The sequence below is a fragment of the Rana temporaria genome, chromosome 1 (genome assembly GCF_905171775.1).
Source record: "Rana temporaria chromosome 1, aRanTem1.1, whole genome shotgun sequence".
Classification (NCBI taxonomy): domain Eukaryota; kingdom Metazoa; phylum Chordata; class Amphibia; order Anura; family Ranidae; genus Rana; species Rana temporaria.
Genome location: NC_053489.1, coordinates 393,860,960 through 393,880,982, shown reverse-complemented (window position 1 = coordinate 393,880,982; position 20,023 = coordinate 393,860,960). Strand labels below are relative to the sequence as shown.

At 40.5% G+C, this 20,023-nt stretch overlaps 1 protein-coding gene across 3 annotated transcripts in view; it reads left to right on the top strand.

Annotated features, from left to right (window-relative positions):
* GAK (cyclin G associated kinase) overlaps positions 1–20,023 on the top strand; it is a 126,582-nt gene that overhangs the window by 31,829 nt on the left and 74,730 nt on the right. For 2 of the 3 annotated variants that reach the window (XM_040322654.1, XM_040322653.1), the window contains exons 4-7: positions 1,151–1,265; positions 7,521–7,663; positions 13,264–13,389; positions 18,554–18,643. In XM_040322654.1, coding sequence (XP_040178588.1) covers positions 1,151–1,265; positions 7,521–7,663; positions 13,264–13,389; positions 18,554–18,643 — 474 coding nt within the window. The remainder of the gene's footprint in view (positions 1–1,150; positions 1,266–7,520; positions 7,664–13,263; positions 13,390–18,553; positions 18,644–20,023) is intronic. The other variant, XM_040322656.1, reaches the window with a different exon arrangement.

Sequence of the window (20,023 nt, the reverse complement as noted above, 5' to 3'; positions counted from 1 at the left end):
CTACTGCGCATGCGTGAAGCGTGCTGCACTCCCTTACTGGCCCGGCAGCAGAGGGGGCTGAACTTCTGAGGTGCCTCGCCTCGGTGAGGTCCGACAGAAGAGGGTACAAGGTACCTGTCAAAAATGGGTACCCCTGAAAGAAGACAAATGTGGCACTGGAGGGGAGGAGATGGATGAGCAGTAGTTCTAGCATTAAAGCTGAGTTCCACCCAAAAGCGGAAGATATTGATTCTGGTGTATAACCTCACTCCTTGCTCCAACAGATTTACTCAATTTTATGTGACCAGTCCCCCAAACAACTTTCTTTAAAGTGGAGTCTCACTGAAAAGTTGAACTTCCACTTATCCATCTTCACCCCCCCCCCCCACCACTGGCACCTTTCGGGGGGAGGTGGGAACAGGTGCATGTCCCCACTTTTGAGTGTGGCCCCCTCCTCCACCGCTGGACCCATTGGCGCAGTGCGCTTTGCGCATGCACAGTAGGGACCTGGCATGGAAGCGGAAAGGCTTCAATGCCGGGTTCCCTTACTGGCAATGGCAGCAGCTGCACCCGAGTGTCCATGTATTAAAAGTCAGCAGCTGCAGTATTTGTAGCTGCTGACTTTCAATTTTTAATTAAGGGGGTGGACCACCTCTTTAAGGTGCGCGATGCACGGTCTACCAACAACCAAGAGCAGAGGAGAGTGCTGTAGGAAGGAGTGAGCCAAGTTTAACACCTTCTTCCTTTACCCCTAGAGTTAATAAACATTTAACCCTTACAGTGCAAGGGGACCCATGGGTAGCTTTTTTTATTTTATTTTTTCTCCTGATTTTTAATTCCCAAGCTGCACGGTTAGTGTTAAGATGCACACATTGTGAGTGCATCTCAGGATCGAGCCTGCTCGAGTAACCTGCCTAGCAACAGCTTTTTAGGAGGGCATCAAATGCAGGAGGAGCCAGGAGCACCAGTGGGGGCCCCAGAAAAGGAGGATCGGGACTGCTGTGTGTAAAACTGTTGCACATAGCAGGTAAGCATAACATGTTGGTTATTTAAAAAAAAGCTACAGATCATTTTTAGAATATACATTTGTTTACAAATGTTTTGCTCTGGAGAAAAAAAATGTGCAAATCAATGAGTTTGCTGCAAAAGTTCCTTAAGCTATTGCTAACAGAAAAAATTATCTGGACATCCAAACATAGTCCAGTTTAGTTCAGCAGCTTCAATAGGGAAAGAAGATTCGGATACTGGCCAAGGTGAATTCTTGCTTCTAACAGAACTGTGTAAAGGTGAGTAAACATGTTTCAATTACTGCATGGTCTGGGATGACATTGAATTCAATGAAATAGTTTGCCATGTCTTACAAGGACATTTCTTCTCTCACCGTGACCCAATTATTTTTTTATCTTAACTGGCCTACTCCTTTCGGTTTTTGAAGGTGACTATAGATGAATGAATGTCTTGGTGAGAATTGCCAATTAGACATCTACACTTCCTCAGATCCATTACCTTCTCAAGTGTTTCCTTAGGAGAAGTAACACACACACACATAGTTAAAGTGGATCTGAACTAAATAAAAAAAACTGAAGATTTGCTATGTTGCATCAAGAGTTGTTAATTGTACCCGAGCAGCACCCTGAGAAATGTAGCCATTTTGTGTAAACTGGTACTATTCTCAAAATACAGATTTGCAAGTGCGCTATTGTCCTGTTTGAGTGTCCTTGCTGGAGGCTCTGACATGAGTAAGCCAAGGCCTGCTTCAAGCAAGATGGCTGCCTCCACACAGACAGTGCAGGCCAATGCAGAAAGATCATCTGCAGGGAGAACACATGCAACACTCGTGACTGGGCTTTTGCCCTTTGCCTGCCATTTTTTTCTTAGCATAATTGAATTTAAAGATTTTTGTGCAATGACGAGCACTTCTTTTCATGTGTGGAATTATTTACAGTGGCAAGAAAAAGTATGGGAACCCCTTGAAATTAACAGTAGTAAGGTGTTTTTTCTCCTTTTATAAATCATACTTTTTAGGTGAATGCTTCATCTGTCCCACGCCAGCTCTAAAGCCATGTACACACGACCATTTTTCATGTCATGGAAAAAAACGACGTTTCTCTCGATGTGATTCTTGTCAAGCCTGCCTTGCATACACACGATCGTGAAAAAAAAATGCTCGAGCTAAGCGCGGTGACGTACGGCACTATAAAGGGGAAGTTCCATTCGATTGGCGCCACCCTTTGGGCTGATTATGCAAATTTCCCTTCTCATAACCTGCTTCTGAGCATGCGCGTTTTCCCCCCGTCGTTAAAGCCTACACACGAACATTTTTCACGTCGAGAAAAATTCTCTGGAGCCTACACATGGTTGTTTTTAATGACCAATATAAAAAATGGCATTTTTCTCAACATGAAAATCGGTTGTGTGTATAAGACTGAGGACTGAGCGATCAAAGACTGACGATCGCTCAGTTGTCAGTGCTCTGTGAGCAGAGAACTGATGAATGTCAGTCACCGCTGTCTGCTCTGCCCACCACCTAGGCATATACTGTACAGTTTATAGAAAACCGAAAAGGATAAGAGTACCCCCCGGTACTATGAGACTTTATGGGCGAACTTTTATACACAATATGTTTTATAAAAATATGAAATGTATTAATATTTAGACATTCAAAACCATTATAATGGTGTAACATACCACAAAACGGTATATGTAATTACAGCATATATATGGTACCATGCTCAAAAAAGAGCTACATAGACTTTAAAGGAAAAAAACATTTCTCTTATAGCCCAGATGCGTTTTGGGAAAATAACATGTATCCCTTCTTTAGGGGCATGGAGAAGTTGGTATCAAAGTACTCTGAAAGAGAGCAAATACACAGTTTCAAAACATGGATAGAGCATAGATTGCGCCAAACATATGGAACATGACAGCCATGACAAAAGACAACATGCATACAAATGCTGTATCATGAAAACTTATATCTCTTGCAAAGTTTTAAAAGAAGAGAATATTAAAAAGAAGAGGAGAGAGATCTCTCCGACATGTAATGGTCAATTGGGTGAGCAACCCTTCTAAATAAATAACCTGTCTAAATATTAATAAATTTCATATTTTTATAAAACATTGTGTGAAGTCCCATAGTACCGGGGGGTACTCTTATCCTTTTTGGTTTTCTATAAACTCCAATTACTGGGATGTTGGCAACAAAATTGAGAATTTTTCATTCTCTATGGTGGTTCCTCCTCTATATCCCTATACTGTACAGTTGTGTGAAAAAGTAATTGCCCCCTCCTATGCTGAATCATGAATGAACTGTGATTAACCACAATTTTTTTTTTTAGAAAACAAAGTTTAATTTCACTTGCCACACCCAGGCCTGATTACTGCCAGACCTGTTGAATCACGAAATCGCATAAATAGAAGCTGTCTGACAAAGTTAAGCATGCTAACCGATCTCAAAAAGCCACAGATCATGCCACAATCTAAAAAAAATCAAGAACAGATTAGAAACAAAATGTTCGTGTATCAGTCTAGGAAGGGTTTCAAAGCCATTTCTAAGGTATTGGAACCCCAGTGAATCACAGGGAGAGCTATTTTCCACAAATGAAGATAACTTGGAACAGTGGTGAACCTTCCTGGGAGTGGCCGTCCTACAGAAATTACTCCAAGAGCATGACGACGACTCATCCAGGAGGTCATAAAAGAACCCAGAACAACATCTAGAGAACTGCAGGCCTCGGTGTTCACAATTCAACAATAAGAAAGAGACTGTGCAAACATGGCATCCATGGGAGAAGGCCATTGCTGACCAAAAATAACACAAAGGCTCGTCTCAATTTTCCAAAAAAACATCTTGATTATCCCCAAAACTTGCCATAATTGATGGAACCATGAATTCAGAGCTCTATGAGAAAATCCTAAAGGAGAATGTCCGGCCATCAGTTTCTGACCTCAAGTGCACTTGGGTTACGCAGCAGGACAATGATCCAAAACACAACCGCAAGTCCACCTTCGAATGGTTCAAACAAAGCAAAATTTTGTTTTTGGAGTGCCCTAGTCATAGCCCAGACTTAAATCCAATTGAGATGCTGTGTCATGACTTTACACAGGCCATTCATGCTGAAAAACCCACCAATGTGGCTGAATAAAAACAATTCTGCAAAGAAGCGTGGGCCAAAATTGCTCCACAGCAATGTGAATGACTCCTTGCCAGTTATTGCAAACGCTTGATTGCAGTTGTTGCCGCCAAGGGTGGCACAAGCAGTTATTAGGTTTAGGGGGCAATTACTTTTTCACATAAAGCCAGGCAGGTTTGGACAGCTTTTTTGCCTTAATAATTGAAACCATCATTTAAAAACTGCATTTTGTATTTACTTGGGTTATCTTTGTGTAATAATAAAATTAGTTTGATAATCTGAGTAATTTAAGTGTGACAAATATGCAAAAAATCAGGAAGAGGGCAAATACTTTTTCACACCTATATGCCTAGGCGTGTTCCCCTTTTTTTTTTTTTTTTTTTTTTTTTTTTGCGTGAGATTTATACCTGGGACTCCTCCACCTGGTATGTGCTGAGCAATTTTTTCTGTCTTCTGCCTCTGACCATTTGGGGGATTGGATTGTACGGACCTTCAGGATTTTCGTATCGGTTTTGTATGGGAATTTTTGACCTGCTTCAGCTCGGACACATTTGTAGGACGCCTGGTGTAAACAGCTCTCGAGGTCTTTCCACAGCATCTCTATGGGGTTAAGGTCTGCACTCTGACTGGGCCACTCCAAAAGACGCGTTTTCTTTCTCCTGAAGCCAGTCTGTGGTGGATTTACTTTAATGTTTAGGGTCATTGTACTACTGTATCACCCAACTTTTACTAAGCTTCAGCTGGCGAGCAGCCATCCTGACATTATCCTGTAGGATATTTTGGTAAACTTTGGAATTAATTTTCTCTTTGAAGATATCAAGTGGTCCAAGCCCTGAGGCAGTGCAGCAAGCCCAAATAATAATGTTCCCTCCACCATACTTCACCGTTGGATGATGCTTTGAAATTGGTAAGCTGTGCCATACATAGTGCTGAATAGTCTTCCCAAACAATTCAACTTTTATTTCTATGGTCCACAAAACATTTCCCCAGTAGCATTGTTGTTTGCCAAGGTGCTCTTTGCAAAGTTATTTTGGAGAGCTTCCTCCTTGGTGCTCTGCCAGGGACACGGTCCGCTTAAAGACTCGCGTATGGTAGACTCCGGGATGTTTGCCTGTTCCAGTGATGTCTTCAAGCCTTTAGTTTTTACTTGTAGGTTCTTCTTTACCTCAGTGAGGATTCTTCACTATGGCTTGGGAGTCATCTTGGTGCCCACTTCTAGAAAGAGTAGCCACAGTACTAAACTCTCCATTTATAGATCACTATTAACGGATGGATAACTAAACACTTTGAGATTGCTTTGTATCACTTCCCAGCCTTGTGCAGATCAACTACTCTTGATTGTGGGGTTGATTTACTAAAACTGGATAGTGCTAAATCTGGTGCCGCTATGCATGGTAGCCAATAAGCTTCTTTTTTTAAACTTCAAAATCAAGTTTTTATTGAGATGTAGAAAAATTAGAGGTACAAACATGGTATGCATTTGATCGACATTGATCAGTATCTGACACACTTGTACAAATAAACAGTGTACAATTCAGGCTCACATAACATTTCACGCCTCTCCCTGTGTACATGAGCTCAGCATTCCCAGGCAGCCAATAAGCTTCTAACTTCAGCTTGTTCAATTAACTACTTAAGGGCCAAGCCTCTTTCTGAGATTTGTTGTTTACAAGTTAAAAAAAATATATATATGTATTTTTTTTTGCTAGAAAATTACTTGGAACCCCCAAACATTATACATTTTTTTCCCCTTACACCCTAGAGAATAAAATGGCGGTCGTTGCAATACTTTGTCACACCATATTTGCGCAGCGGTCTTGCTGGGGGGGGGGGGGGGATACACTTTTTTTTGAATTGCATTCTTTTCATGCAGTTCTTTCATTATCATCAGACTTGTGCTGACACTTCTCATCCTCCACCCTACATAGCCTTTCACTGAAAGATCAATATGCTGCTGTTTCTCCACCCCCAGCTCTCTGAGCTCCTTTATGCAGCTGAGAACAGAGGGTTTGTGATCACTTATAAAAAGGAGAAAGTAAGGTATTTGTAATAGTTTTATATGTATACATAAATGTTTCGCCTTTCATGTCTATTTTAAACTGGGTTATTTTACAAGGTGATGGTTCATATATGCTTTAACCTCTTCCCGCCGTTTGTACGCAAATATGCGGCCTCTCTGCAGGAGGGCTTTAGCAATGAGGCCAAATATACACAGCCTAAATGTAAACATTCTTCTGCTGAGCGTGCACGCCAATCCCATCACAGTTGCGAATGGGGAGCAGAAAGCTCCTGGTGCATACTTGCAATCGGGAGCTTTCCGGTCATGTGGCCGATGTGATAGCAGCGGTCACAGGACTCTAATGCCTGCCACCGCTTTACAGCATCTAGAAGCTATTTAAGGGCTGAAAGTCGGCAGTGGGAAGGGGTTTACAAAGTTTTTTTTTTCTTTTTTTTCTCATTATGTTTAAAAAGATTTACCACTTACCCAATTACGTTATGTACAATGCGTGATTGGTTTTAGTTACATAGTTGGTAAGGTTGACACCAGTCCATCCAGTTTAGCTTGTGTGGGTGTGAGTTTATATCAATAATTCCCATAACCCTGTATGTTGTGATCATTTAGATGCCCATCTAATAGTTTTTAGAACTGATTGACCGACCCCACTGACGCCACTGCTTGTGGAAGGGAGTTCCACATCCTTGCTATGCTGACAGTAAAGAACCACTTACGCAGTTTAAAATTAAACCACGTCTCCTCCAAATTCCCTGCAACTGAAAAGTCCCTATACTAGAATCACCATTGAGGTATTTGTGCAGTTTAATGGAAGTCTGGTATCAAAAAGTACATCAATATGCTTCAATACATGCACATTTCCATGTTATTTATATAAAAAAACATTAAATGCAGAAAAACGCCTGTTGGCCCTGCTAGAAATTTGGTACCTGTGCTGCATTGCAATCTCAAGCGGTATTATCGGACCTGCCAGATTTACTTGTCATGCAGATGAGGAGAAGGGTGTTCTGCTGTCCAAAAAATGGAGCAAGATGCCTAGGGACAACATTGCCTCTCAGTACAGAGCGTGGTCCTGGATCACCAGGTGAAAGTAAAGGGGATTAAAAATAAATAAATAAACAAATGAGTAGCCTAAGGACTGGTAAGCTACAGTATATTACATTTTTGTTCTTGGGCTTGGATAAACTGCTTGGGGTTCCACAGGGCTGAGCACCCTCATATCGCAGCACTGGGTGTCTGAGCAGCCAGTTACCAAGTACCAGTGCTGTCATGTAGGAAAGACGAGTGATTCACCTGTTCTCATGGTCAGATGTAATGAGGCCCTGTATGGTCAAGGCATAGGTCTACTTTTGTTTCCTGATTTTTTTTTTATTTTACTTTCCATTATACTTTAGGTCAACTTGTAGAATTCTTGAACAGAGCTGAAAGTAAGGGACCACTGTCCTGTGATACCATATTGAAGATTTTTTACCAGACGTGTCGAGCAGTTCAGCATATGCACAAGCAGAAACCACCACTAATCCATAGGGATCTAAAGGTATGGACCTACTGTCTGATTGTATTGTTGTAAGGAGACATTTATAAACCCTAAAGCTGGCCATAGATGATTAGCTGGCTAAACGGATAAAAAAAACGCAAATGCTTCCTCCATTCACACATGCAAAGTGGATGGGGGAATTCCCTCTGCTGGGACATTATATTCTGACATCAAGACTCGTCACTGCCAGAATACACCGGTTGGCTACAGCTACTGATCAACAAAAATGTTCCCGCTTATTTTTTTAACAGAAGTCTATCTAACAATCGACTTCTGTTGAAGGGGGGGGTGACTGACCGCACATTGAATGAAATTCAGACGGTCCCTGCTAAACTGGCCAAATTTCAATATCCATATATGGTCACCTTAGGAAATTCCCTGGATTTTTACATTTAATGTCTCTTTTTGATTTTTAGTCAAGTTATTGGTAAATGTTGTTTTTTTGTTTAATCAACTTTTGGGGGCTGCTGTGAAACAGAGAGAGAGGAGGCAGGCATGAACTCCTGAAGGTAAGATGCAGCTTAGAGGTGGCTTTGCTTTCTTTCTCCCTGGAAGTGTCGGAGCTTAGCCTGCCAGAACAACCTGCCATTCATTTGTGACAGTCTGGGATGCTGCTGCATAGGCAATCTGTCATTACTCTAAATACTTGTCTTGTGGATCATGCAGTTGTCTTGCTCACAAACTGTAAACTAGGCAGTAGTGCTGAATAGTTGCTTTACTGTCCTGAAACTACAGGGAGTGCAGAATTATTAGGCAAATGAGTATTTTGACCACATCATCCTCTTTATGCATGTTGTCTTACTCCAAGCTGTATAGGCTCGAAAGCCTACTACCAATTAAGCATATTAGGTGATGTGCATCTCTGTAATGAGAAGGGGTGTGGTCTAATGACATCAACACCCTATATCAGGTGTGCATAATTATTAGGCAACTTCCTTTCCTTTGGCAAAATGGGTCAAAAGAAGGACTTGACAGGCTCAGAAAAGTCAAAAATAGTGAGATATCTTGCAGAGGGATGCAGCACTCTTAAAATTGCAAAGCTTCTGAAGCGTGATCATCGAACAATCAAGCGTTTCATTCAAAATAGTCAACAGGGTCGCAAGAAGCGCGTGGAAAAACCAAGGCGCAAAATAACTGCCCATGAACTGAGAAAAGTCAAGCGTGCAGCTGCCAAGATGCCACTTGCCACCAGTTTGGCCATATTTCAGAGCTGCAACATCACTGGAGTGCCCAAAAGCACAAGGTGTGCAATACTCAGAGACATGGCCAAGGTAAGAAAGGCTGAAAGACGACCACCACTGAACAAGACACACAAGCTGAAACGTCAAGACTGGGCCAAGAAATATCTCAAGACTGATTTTTCTAAGGTTTTATGGACTGATGAAATGAGAGTGAGTCTTGATGGGCCAGATGGATGGGCCCGCGGCTGGATTGGTAAAGGGCAGAGAGCTCCAGTCCGACTCAGACGCCAGCAAGGTGGAGGTGGAGTACTGGTTTGGGCTGGTATCATCAAAGATAAGCTTGTGGGGCCTTTTCGGGTTGAGGATGGAATCAAGCTCAACTCCCAGTCCTACTGCCAGTTTCTGGAAGACACCTTCTTCAAGCAGTGGTACATGAAGAAGTCTGCATCCTTCAAGAAAAACATGATTTTCATGCAGGACAATGCTCCATCACACGCGTCCAAGTACTCCACAGCGTGGCTGGCAAGAAAGGGTATAAAAGAAGAAAAACTAATGACATGGCCTCCTTGTTCACCTGATCTGAACCCCATTGAGAACCTGTGGTCCATCATCAAATGTGAGATTTACATGGAGGGAAAACAGTACACCTCTCTGAACAGTGTCTGGGAGGCTGTGGTTGCTGCTGCACGCAATGTTGATGGTGAACAGATCAAAACACTGACAGAATCCATGGATGACAGGCTTTTGAGTGTCCTTGGAAAAAAAGGTGGCTATATTGGTCACTGATTTGTTTTTGTTTTGTTTTTGAATGTCAGAAATGTATATTTGTGAATGTTGAGATGTTATATTGGTTTCACTGGTAAAAATAAATAATTGAAATGGGTATATATTTGTTTTTTGTTAAGTTGCCTAATAATTATGCACAGTAATAGTCACCTGCACACACAGATATCCCCCTAAAATAGCTAAAACTAAAAACAAACTAAAAACTACTTCCAAAAATATTCAGCTTTGATATTAATGAGTTTTTGGGGTTCATTGAGAACATGGTTGTTGTTCAATAATAAAATTAATCCTCAAAAATACAACTTGCCTAATAATTCTGCACTCCCTGTATTATGTAATTGTGCTAGCAAAAGCAATGTCTCAGCATTCTTCAAGTAGTTAGTTAGCCTAATTCCTTTTTAATAATCTACCAGAGTCGATCAATAGTTATATGGGCAACCAAGTTTGTCACAAATGTAGATATGTATACTTTTACATGGTTTGCACTTCTTTTTTTCCATATTTTGTCCCTGGATCCCATGAACAAGCTGAATAGTTTCTCATACGACAGTCAAAAATCATTATGTTTAGGGGACCACAGCCTGTTTCATATGTGCTGGGTCTTTTTACCCTCAAGAGTTCAGTTCAGACAGCACTGACCATGATGGTGCTACCTGTACAGTTGGTGTATATAAGGCTTGTGTGTTAGAGCTTACACTGTCTTTCCCTGCATAGTGCCACTCCACGTCTCATTGATCTGCGCTGCCTCCTTAACTATGCATATTTCTGCACATCTCTGGCCTGCTGGAGTTTTGAGTGTCCTTTTTTAGTTGCTCATTTCCTAGCAGAGCAGGATGCTAACCTCTCTGAGCAAGGCAGTAGAGCCGTGGTCTTGCTTTCTCACCTTCCTTACCTCTCTTTACCCATCTTTAATCTGACATACTTGTAATGTGGCAATACAAAGATAGATGGGGGGGGAATGACACACAGATTGAGAGGGATATTCTAAGGCAGGCCATGAAATAGCAAAACCGATAAGAGTAGTGGGGAATTTTGAGTGGTTAAAGAAGAACTCCATGACTTGCAGCACTTTCACATATGTGCTGGCTTATAAGGAGGCAAGTCCAATAAAGTGTATGCCACCTTGTGAACTTTTCGCTTTTATTTGCCATTTACATCTTTACTAAGAGTTGAAGGTATGGCTATCGCTATACTTCAGAACTCTGACTTTGGGCCCTCGGCTCACTGAAACAGGAGCAACAGAATCATCTGTAGCCACTCTTTCTGCTCCTTCTCTCCTCTTGCCTGATTACAGAAAGGAGGGGGGTGGATAGTCAGAAGCGCAGATGGGGAACCCTAGAAAAGGAGGATTGGGACCACTGTGCGAAAAGGCTGATCCGTTTTCATCCGATCTCCCATAGAGGATGGCAGGACTCTGACTTGATTTACTTGGCACATATGCTTTTTATATTTGTATGTTAAAATGCCAGAAGCACCTCAAAAGTGAGAATACTTTCTTTGCTGTTTTTTAGGCTGCTCCCCATCACTTCCTTGCAGAGACTCACACTAGCTATGCTAACCCAAGCTGAATGCTCTTGGAAGTTGCAGTCTGGCAGGGAATGCCATACTGCAATTACCAAGTTGCTGTCTTGAAGATTTAAAGTATGAGAAGACTTAAAGGTGCTGTTTAAGGAGAAAACAATGTTTGCTTCATTACATGAGGTTGGATGGGGAGCTTTAAATATGTTATTCCTGTTGCCCAGAGTCCAGCTTTTAAGCAGGAATAAATCCCAAAAATAAAATTTATATTTTGCCGTTTACTAGTCCATGTGAGCTGCCATTTATTGGTTTTCTTTCCCTTTTTTTTTTTTTTCTTTTTACCAGACAATCCTGCAAATAACATACTTCCCTCCATAGATGTCTATGCTCACTCATCTACTGTATCTATAGAGGAATCCATGGAGGCTGCCATTGCAGGACGCCTTCGAAAAATGACACATGCCTGGTTGTGTCTGACCTCAGTACTTTGTATAAACAGGCTCATAACAAGTATGCTGTAAATGACTATCAGAGAAGGGCCAGAACTGTGTAGCTTTAAATTTGTGGGTCTGCAAAATGGACCTTGCTAAGGGCTCATTCACATGGCTGCTCAGTTCCGCACAGCGCGACAAGCTGTCTGTCTATCTTTTTGTATTAGTGGAGGCAGTCTTTGTAAGTAAATGAATGTGGTTCAGCTGTATATATTCACCCACACAGCCGAGTTTGATAGGCACACAAGGATGGGTGAACAGGCTTTGTGTACATGTCAAACTCGGCTATCTGGTTAAAGTGGAGTTCCACCCATAAATATAACATTACATCAGTAGTTTTAAAAAAAATGTCATTAGTCCTTTACAAATTTTTTTATTTTTTTTAGATGCCTTCAAAGTGTTGTTGCTAGGCAGAATAGTTAATCTTCCCACTTCCTGCACCTAGGTGCTTAATGCTTCCTAACCTACACCGCACAGACTCTTGGGAATGTAGTGGGTGTAACTTTCCAGGAGTCTGTGCATTCCCCAGTCTCAAAGAATCATGTGACTTGGACAGTACAGGTGCTGAAACCTGATCTGACACTGCTTGTGCAGCACTGAGCATGTGCGAGATTTGCAAGGCTAAAATCCAGGAAGTCATACAGTCTGGCTTCATGATGCCCACACTTAAGATGGCCCCAGTCAATTTCTATTTTATAAAGCGTCTAAATGCTGTAACAACCTAACAAAACGGACCTTAGTTTACAGACTAACTTTACTAGAATACATTAAGCTTGTGTATTACAGGGGTATTTATATTTAAAAAGTGAAATTGTGGCCGGAACTCCGCTTTAAGTCCAGATAGCTGAAACATATCTGTTCACCTATATAGCCTGCCAGCACGCAGCTTAGTGCTAGTACAAAAATATAATGGAACGACTTTTCACGCTTTAATGGGGCTGAGCACCTGTGTGAATGAGGACTAAAAGTCAAAGAATCGGAGTGACCGCTAGGGAACTGAAGTTCCCAGCATTGGCATCCTCCATAAATATGACCGATTCCCCATTCAAAAATGTCTACCTTGGTCCATTTCTATTGCATTGCTGGTGAGCAGATTAGTAGTTTACAAGGGAAGATAACGCTTCCATTTCGTCTCACAGGAAGTGGAAAGAACGCTGCATTTCTGGCCAGATAAAAAAATTTTTTTCTTCACTACACGCTGAAAGAGTTCTTGGCCTGAAGACTGCAGCTCCCACTTTTGGTTACCCTGTTATGTTTTTGTTCTTGTGTTTAGTACCACTTGTAATTTGTAACTTATCATGAACTGCAGTTCCCCATATTTTCCGTTTGGAAATAAAGAAGTCTATAAAACTGTTAAACAAGGGGCCCAGAAGCACTTGGTATGGAAATTCATGTGCGCCAAAAGTATTGGTTATGTTTTGAATATATCGTGTCTTGTCTACTCTGCACATGGTATACGTTAGAGTTTTATGTTAAGACATAATAAATATGGGTTCGTCAAATGTGTTTTGTTTTTTTTAGTGTCCAGAGATGAGCAATTTTATTCAGCTCTTAACATTTATTTTGAAGTGACCTGACATACATTGTGCATCATCAGTTTACAGATGTTTTTGTTTTCATGCAGGTAGAAAATCTACTAGTGAGTAACCAAGGAACAATTAAATTGTGTGACTTTGGTAGTGCAACTACTATTGCACATTTCCCAGACTACAGCTGGACTGCACAGAGGAGAGCAACTGTTGAAGATGAAGTAAGTCACTAGCGGGACAACAGGGGTGCAGCTTTCTGGTTGACCTACAGAAAATGGAACAGCCAAAGGCTTCCAGTAACCTTGGTTTCTGACGTTTTCACATTCAGAGCTGGTCTAGGGGCGTGATAACGTCAGGAATAGTCCACTGCACAAGACTGCTGGACCCTGTGGTGGGGGGCAGGGCAGGAGCCAGAGAGACCACTCTTGCGCTTGGAGGATTAGGTGATTTATATCTCGGCTTTCTGAACCCCTAGACCAAAACGCAGTTAACCCATGCAGTGTGGGCACAGCCCGACTGCATGGTAAAAAAAAAATTACCTGGAGTTCTGCTTTCAACTTCTGTTGGGGTTTTGATTGAAATGCCTGTCACTTTTTAAAGGAGATTTTCCTTTTTAACTTTCTACCTTTAAGATGCCACTGGAACAAAGGAATTTGAATATCTCTCAAAAGAAAGGGGAAATCCTCACTCTCCCTGGAATAGATTTTTTTCTTAGGAATATATTATTCCTGTTCCAGTGACAGCTCAAAATGTTAAATTATAATTTTTTTTAACTTTCTTTACTGCAAGTGATGGTCAGCAAATAAAAGGAAAGGGTCTGCCGTCAGATCTAATTGTTATCCGTCCAATAGTTAGCGTGTAAAGGTTACCAAAAAAGTATGCTATAAACACTTGAATTTGGCTGTGTGGCAAGCAAAAGAGGTGCCTAGTGATGTATGATTTTATTAAAAAAGACCATGAATACAGTTAGATTAAAACTTAACAAACCTCACTGTTATGTCACAAGATGCCAAGAAGCTTTTTAAAATATACCCCCACCTACTGCTATGTGATCTGTTATCCCCTTTGGTAGTGCAACTACTATTGCGCAACTACTATTGCGAATATCGTCTCTTCATAAAATCAATTTATAGATACTTTCCATTTTTTTTTTAAATATATTTTAGTACTAGTAATCCATAGTTCCATTCCCCTGTCTCTCTATTTTTGAATTTCTTCAGCTCCTAGTTTACTTCATCAATCTGCATGCTGCTTTTATATGGAGCTATATATACTATATCAAGTATTTTGTAAGAAATTACTTTTCATTGTCAAATGTAATTCTGTTAATTAAATGAGTTCTGTTTAACTTGCATTGTCAGTTCTGAGCTAGCACACTATGAAATTAATGGATGAGGGAAGAAACACTATAGTCAGCAAATTTTTTTGTTTGCTTTGTCCTTATGCCCAATTGACTTGTATAGCAAAAATTTAAAGGAGTTTAACAGGCATGAAGATGAAAAAACTTGTGTGTAGCAGCCTCCCCAGCACTCCCCATTTACCTGAGCCCCATCTCTCTCCAGCGATGTCCACGAATGTCTAAGCCATCCGGGACACTCCTCCTGATTGGCTGAGACACAGCATTGGCTCCCATGGCTGTGAATTGGGCGGGGCTGGGTCGTGGCTCTGTCTTAATGGATACACAGAGCTGAGACTCGGCTCAGGTGCCCCTATAGGAAGCTGCTGACTGTGGGGGCACTCGATAGGAGGGAGGGGCCAGGATCAGCGATGAGGGACCTAAGAAGCCGAGGATTTGGGCTACTCTGTGCAAAACCAACTGCTAGAGGAGGTAAATCTAACATGGTAGTTGTGTGTGTTTTTTGTTTTTTTTGTTTTTATAGTCACTTTAAGACAAGGTCAATATCCTATATTATGTGGCGCACCGTCTTTAGTGAAAACACAACATTTTTATGTTGCGTCACTGTTTTCGTGACTTCCTCATGAAGTGTCATTAACACTTAGGCAAAGGTTTATCAATACAATAAAAAAAAAAAATCATGTATTTTGATATAAACGTATATTATCAATTATACCAGCATCTGAACCCCCGTATTCGGGTGGGGGGCGTTCAGGAGCAGAGGTTGTTGAGCTGTAAAAATGCTGCTAAACGTTGTTGGGCCGCGTGAAGCGTTTTTTTTTTTTACATGACAAAATCGATGGTTCCCTTTTGAGACCCCATTTGAATAGAAGTCGGACCAGAAGTCCGATCATATATTAAAAAAATAAATAAAAAATTAGCGCCCTGTGTGCATGAGCCTTAAGGGAGGTTGCTGATTCTTGAGTTCTGCATTTATTAGAGCTTGGGTAGAATGTAAGATGATAAGAGGGGGAATCAATGCGCAAATCCACCTAATCAAGGGTAATTCTAAACTAAAAGGAAGCTAAAATTAATAAATAGCAGCCACGACGGAAAGTGTTCTCACACTCAAGACAGATAAGAATAATGGTAGGTGTAATGGCGCTAAAAACACTAAAAAAACTTAAATACAATAAATAATCCTCATCACTAGACCCATAAAATAATTAAGAAAGTTTCGTGGTGAATCCTCCAATGGATGTGAATAAAATGTGTTCCACTCTGGGTCAATCCTGGAATACCATCCGACATCAACAAAAAATGTGGAGGGTATTAGTAGTGGTAGATAATAATACGTAACTAATGGTTAATGAACAGCTGTGCCAAACCACTGCACAATGTTGCATCAATACAATCAAAATTGAATACTTGGTAGCATAATGAACATAGATGATAGTGAAAAACAAATCCAGTATAATTAAAATCACCAAAGGCAGTAGTCCATTAAAGTGCAGCGTGCAATGATTAAAGTGCAAAAAATACAAAGTGATCCGAAGTAATTTAAATGACATGCACCAATGAGCATGAAAATGAAATCTATATGTGAAAAAATGTCCAGTGAAAAAAACAATATTGAGATGGTAACAATGTCTCAAATAATCCACCAATTGAGGTTAAAGTAAAAACAAGGTGATATTGGTAAAGTGTCCCAGTGCATATAATAATGAAAAATAAACAATCATGAATGAATGTTCAGTGAAAAAAATGTGCTCCAAAACACAGATCCTTATATCCAAAGCGTTCAGTGATCAATGCTGGATGTGCATGCATGCTTATACTTCCACCATCAGGCTTCCCAGAAATGTCCGACAGACTAGGTGTTCCAGCCCCTTACCTCAGAGCGGCTTGTAATCAAGCCTAAATGGATATCTCACAGGCAGTCTGCTGCTCATCCACTCCCTCAATCCCACGACTCGGTCACAGATGATTGCAGTCTCTCAGAGGAAATATAAAGCAAGGGGAGCCTCCATAGTGTAGCAACATTAAAACATTAAAACACCAGCAGCTCCTCCACGTCCTACGTGGAGGAGCTGCTGGTCACGTCACCCGCTCGCGGCCGCAGAGCGGGGGACACAAAGATCGTACACGCCGACTTTTTACTACTTGAAATGTGAGTGTCTACTTGTTTCTTAAATAAAATGTTTTAATGTTGCTACACTATGGAGGCTCCCCTTGCTTTATATTTCCTCTGAGAGACTGCAATCATCTGTGACCGAGTCGTGGGATTGAGGGAGTGGATGAGCAGCAGACTGCCTGTGAGATATCCATTTAGGCTTGATTACAAGCCGCTCTGAGGTAAGGGGCTGGAACACCTAGTCTGTCGGACATTTCTGGGAAGCCTGATGGTGGAAGTATAAGCATGCATGCACATCCAGCATTGATCACTGAACGCTTTGGATATAAGGATCTGTGTTTTGGAGCACATTTTTTTCACTGAACATTCATTCATGATTGTTTATTTTTCATTATTATATGCACTGGGACACTTTACCAATATCACCTTGTTTTTACTTTAACCTCAATTGGTGGATTATTTGAGACATTGTTACCATCTCAATATTGTTTTTTTCACTGGACATTTTTTCACATATAGATTTCATTTTCATGCTCATTGGTGCATGTCATTTAAATTACTTCGGATCACTTTGTATTTTTTGCACTTTAATCATTGCACGCTGCACTTTAATGGACTACTGCCTTTGGTGATTTTAATTATACTGGATTTGTTTTTCACTATCATCTATGTTCATTATGCTACCAAGTATTCAATTTTGATTGTATTGATGCAACATTGTGCAGTGGTTTGGCACAGCTGTTCATTAACCATTAGTTACGTATTATTATCTACCACTACTAATACCCTCCACATTTTTTGTTGATGTTGGATGGTATTCCAGGATTGACCCAGAGTGGAACACATTTTATTCACATCCATTGGAGGATTCACCACGAAACTTTCTTAATTATTTTATGGGTCTAGTGATGAGGATTATTTATTGTATTTAAGTTTTTTTTAGTGTTTTTAGCGCCATTACACCTACCATTATTCTAGAATGTAAGATGGCAACCTGTAGTGAGTAACCAAGGTTACATTTAAAACATGGTCAGCACTTTTTTTTTTTCTTCTTCAAAGAATTTTGATTGTTGGAGAATACCACATACCATAAAAATTAGAGGATTTACCTTTTTAGTCTTATGAGCTTTACCACACTGCAGTTGCCGTATTAGCTTGAGTATATTTTAAAGCAGTTTTTAACCCATTTCATCCAGTTTCTTTAAAATAATAAGTGCAGTCTATATTATTATGTTTTTTATTGCTTCTTACCTGCTTGCGTTCGGTGTAATCCTTATTTTTCTCTTAACCACTTGCCGACCAATCGCTATCAAACGGCAGCAGGTTGGCTCCCCTGTGCAAATCCATGTAGCTGTACGGCGGGTGATTTAAGGTGTATAGAGCGTGTGTGCCGCCACGTGATGTAAAAGCTGCTGCGTGTGCGCTGAGCACCCACGATTGCTTCTGACAGAGACAGAACAGAGATCTGTCAATCAGGGGAGTAGAGTGATCGTCTGCTCCTAGTAATTAGGAGCAGGGATTGATCGGACTCCTCCTCTAGTCAGTCCCCCCCCCCCCCCCACAGTTAAACACACATGAGGGAACACTTTTAACCCCTTGATTGCCCTCTAGTGTTAACCCCTTCTCTGCCAGTGACATTTACACAGTAATCCGTGGCTATTTTTAGCTCTGATCGCTGTATAGACACGTAAGACAGCAGTAGTAATGGCAGTGGCAAGATACAAGCAGGAGCATTCACAAAAACGTATAACAAGTTAGACATTTTTTATTTTTTTTGCTCTATATGGCACTTTGATTGAAAATGCCTAAATTAAGTTCTATATTTGTAGTTACATTGTTTGAGTTTACTACCGCATTAATACCTTTTATCTTTACATTTGTGAATAATACAGAACATTAATTATTTTTCTTTCAGGTGACACGAAATACCACTCCAATGTATAGAACTCCAGAAATTATAGACTTGTATTCAAACTTTCCAATTGGAGAAAAGCAAGACATATGGGTAAATATTATAGCTTTGCCTTCTTTTTACACTAGTCTTGGTAATGCAACCTAATATGACAAATGTATCGCTTTTTTGAAAAAAAGATGAATTGTTGAAGGAAGGGTCTAGCTAAATGAAACCTAAAGGAAAAACATTTTACCAACAGCAAGCAATACAGTATGAAACCTAAATTAAAAAATATCCCTGCAGCCGTCAAATCTTCCTATAATTTTTAGTTTAATCTGTTTTATAATTATTTTTTTTGCAAATATAACAATCCACATTTTTTTTTTATTAATTGTACAAAGAGGGTACAAACCAGGCAAACAAAGTGCTTGCAATCTGTTGTCGCATACCGTATTTGCCGGTGTATAAGGCGACCGGTTGCCTTAGACAACCCCCTAATTATACAGTTTTTTTAAGATTTTTTTTTTTTTTGCTTGTACTCTCCTTTAAAAGACGACCCCGCTACCGACGCTTCATATTTCTTCCTTCTGGAGCCATATTCTTCTTCCTTCTTGCTGGAGCCAATCACGACGAGCAATGTATTCCATTAATGAATACAAAGCCTGCTTGGATTGGTAGAGGCTATAACATCTGCCCACGCCTCTCTGACTCTCAAAGCCAATCCGAGCAGGCTACTATATGTAGCCTGCTCAGATTGGCAGAGATTGTTACTCCAATCCAAGCAGGCTCTGTATTCATTTGAATACATCGCTCATCGGGACTGGCTAAGCGGTATATACTGTATAAATAAAATAAGTTGATGAGCGCAATCTCAAACACGCCTAATGTGCAAGATGTAATCCCTGTAAAACAGTGTGTATACCTTTTTTAAATGTGTCCCAAAAATGTTTTGCAAGTGGAATCTGACACAATGTTTACAAAGCTCAATAGGATAATAAACAGAAGTGAATTAAAAATAAAGTGCACGTGCAAACTGAAGCAATGACTGAGGCCAGCTCAAAAGTGACAGTGCAAATAATCAAACCCAGATCACTGACTGCTGATATGAAACACAATCCAAATGGTAGTCTAATCTATGAACATCTCATCACATAGAACAGTCCATGATAAAAGTGCTTGAATTCATAGAAAGAAGGAGTTTCAAATGCAGATCTTCCTGGTGGATGGGCTCAGAGCGCTTACCTTTTTAAAATTGAATAAAACTGCTTTAAAAGGCTAGATTGCAGCTTCTCAGGCAAGTGATGGTTTCTATGTGTATGTTTCCAGACTCTGTCTGTAGAAGGCTTCAATAAAATGGAGGCTCAGAAACGGATCAGTTGGTTAACAGACCAAGCCAGAACAAAGAAAAGGGGCCATAGTGAAGTATATCGAGGGGAAAAAAATGAATTTAATCAAATATGCGCTTGCATGCATAAAATTAAAAACCAGCAG